Here is a 2,409-nt window from a genome sequence, read left to right on the forward strand (position 1 = left end):
TACAGGACCAAGGAGCTGAGAGAAATGGCCCCTGTCACCATAGCTTTGATCAGCAGCGCAGTCCAACTGCCCAACAACAACACATGGACAAAGGACCTGTGGAGGAGAGGGGGAGGGGGGTGTGGAGAGAGAGGGAGGGGGAGAGGCAGAGAGAGAGGGGGAGAGGCAGAGAGAGAGGGGGAGAGGCAGAGAGAGGGGGGGAGAGGCAGAGAGAGAGAGGGGGAGAGGCAGAGAGAGGGGGGGAGAGGCAGAGAGAGAGAGAGGGGGAGAGGCAGAGAGAGGGGGGGGGAGAGGCAGAGAGAGAGAGAGGGGGAGAGGCAGAGAGAGAGAGAGGGGGAGAGGCAGAGAGAGAGAGAGGGGGAGAGGCAGAGAGAGAGAGAGGGGGAGAGGCAGAGAGAGAGAGAGGGGGAGAGGCAGAGAGAGAGGGGGAGAGGCAGAGAGAGAGAGAGGGGGAGAGGCAGAGAGAGAGAGAGGGGGAGAGGCAGAGAGAGAGAGAGGGGGAGAGGCAGAGAGAGAGAGAGGGGGAGAGGCAGAGAGAGAGAGAGGGGGAGAGGCAGAGAGAGAGAGAGGGGGAGAGGCAGAGAGAGAGAGAGGGGGAGAGGCAGAGAGAGAGAGAGGGGGAGAGGCAGAGAGAGAGAGAGGGGGAGAGGCAGAGAGCGGTGGGGGGGAGAGAGAGAGAGGGGGAGAGGCAGAGAGAGAGAGAGGGGGAGAGGCAGAGAGAGAGAGAGGGGGAGAGGCAGAGAGGGGGGGGAGAGAGGCAGGGGGAGAGAGGCAGAGAGAGAGGGGAGAGAGGCAGAGAGATGGGGGGAGAGAGGCAGAGAGAGAGAGGCAGAGTAAAGTTAAGTTGATTTATTCGTCACAAGTAAGGCTGACATTAACACTGCAATGAAGTTACTGTGAAATTCCCCGAGTCGCCACACTCCGGTGCCTGTTTGGGCCAATCCCCCTAACCAGCACGTCTTTCAGACTGTGGGAGGAAACCGGAGCACCCGGAGGAAACCCACACAGACACGGAGAGAACGAGAAAACTCCACACAGACAGTGACCCGAGCCGGGAATCGAACCCGGGTCCCTGGTGCAGTGAAGCAGCAGCGCTAGCTGTGCCACGAGGTGGGGGGAGACAGAGAGAGGGGGAGAGGCAGAGAGCGGGGGAGGGGGGGGAGAGGCAGAGAGAGAGTGGGGAGAGGCAGAGAGAAGGGGGAGAGGCAGAGAGAGAGAGGGAAGAGGCAGAGAGGGAGTGGGAGTGGAGAGGAAGAGAAAAAATGGGGTCAATTAGCAATACATAAATTCCCACTGTCAGAGGGTCAGTACTGAGGGAGTGCCGCACTGTCAGAGGGTCAGTACTGAGGGAGTGCCGCACTGTCAGAGGGTCAGTACTGAGGGAGTGTCGCACTGTCAGAGGGTCAGTACTGAGGGAGTGCCGCACTGTCAGAGGGTCAGTACTGACGGAGTTCCGCACTGTCAGAGGGTCAGTACTGAGAGAGTGCCGCACTGTCAGAGGGTCAGTGCTGAGGGAGTGCCGCACTGTCAGAGGGTCAGTGCTGAGGGAGTGCCGCACTGTCAGAGGGTGAGTGCTGAGGGAGTGCCGCACTGTCAGAGGGTCAGTACTGAGGGAGTGCCGCACTGTCAGAGGGTCAGTACTGAGGGAGTGCCGCACTGTCAGAGGGTCAGTACTGAGGGAGTGCCGCACTGTCAGAGGGTCAGTACTGAGGGAGTGTCGCACTGTCAGAGGGTCAGTACTGAGGGAGTGCCGCACTGTCAGAGGGTCAGTACTGACGGAGTTCCGCACTGTCAGAGGGTCAGTACTGAGGGAGTGCCGCACTGTCAGAGGGTCAGTGCTGAGGGAGTGCCGCACTGTCAGAGGGTCAGTGCTGAGGGAGTGCCGCACTGTCAGAGGGTGAGTGCTGAGGGAGTGCCGCACTGTCAGAGGGTCAGTACTGAGGGAGTGCCGCACTGTCAGAGGGTCAGTACTGAGGGAGTGCCGCACTGTCAGAGGGTCAGTACTGAGGGAGTGTCGCACTGTCAGAGGGTCAGTACTGAGGGAGTGCCGCACTGTCAGAGGGTCAGTGCTGAGGGAGTGCCGCACTGTCAGAGGGTCAGTGCTGAGGGAGTGCCGCACTGTCAGAGGGTCAGTGCTGAGGAAGTGCCGCACTGTCAGAGGGTCAGTGCTGAGGGAGTGCCGCACTGTCAGAGGGTCAGTGCTGAGGGAGTGCCGCACTGTCAGAGGGTCAGTGCTGAGGGAGTGTCGCACTGTCAGAGGGTCAGTACTGAGGGAGTGCCGCACTGCCAGGGGGTCAGTGCTGAGGGAGTGCCGCACTGTCAGAGGGTCAGTACTGAGGGAGTGCCGCACTGTCAGAGGGTCAGTGCTGAGGGAGTGCCGCACTGTCAGAGGGTCAGTGCTGAGGGTGT

The 2,409-nt window shown here is 60.9% G+C and overlaps 1 protein-coding gene across 1 annotated transcript in view; it reads right to left on the minus strand.

The window, feature by feature from the left end:
• Nucleotides 1-838: 838 nt before the first annotated feature.
• LOC144486422 (neural cell adhesion molecule 1-A-like) overlaps nucleotides 839-2,409 on the minus strand; it is a 48,913-nt gene continuing 47,342 nt past the window's right edge. Inside the window, exon 4 of the mRNA XM_078204459.1 lies at nucleotides 839-1,098. Within this exon, the coding sequence (XP_078060585.1) occupies nucleotides 947-1,098 (152 nt within the window). The 3' untranslated portion in view covers nucleotides 839-946. The remainder of the gene's footprint in view (nucleotides 1,099-2,409) is intronic.

The sequence above is a fragment of the Mustelus asterias genome, unplaced genomic scaffold (assembly GCF_964213995.1).
Source record: "Mustelus asterias unplaced genomic scaffold, sMusAst1.hap1.1 HAP1_SCAFFOLD_334, whole genome shotgun sequence".
NCBI classification, from domain to species: domain Eukaryota; kingdom Metazoa; phylum Chordata; class Chondrichthyes; order Carcharhiniformes; family Triakidae; genus Mustelus; species Mustelus asterias.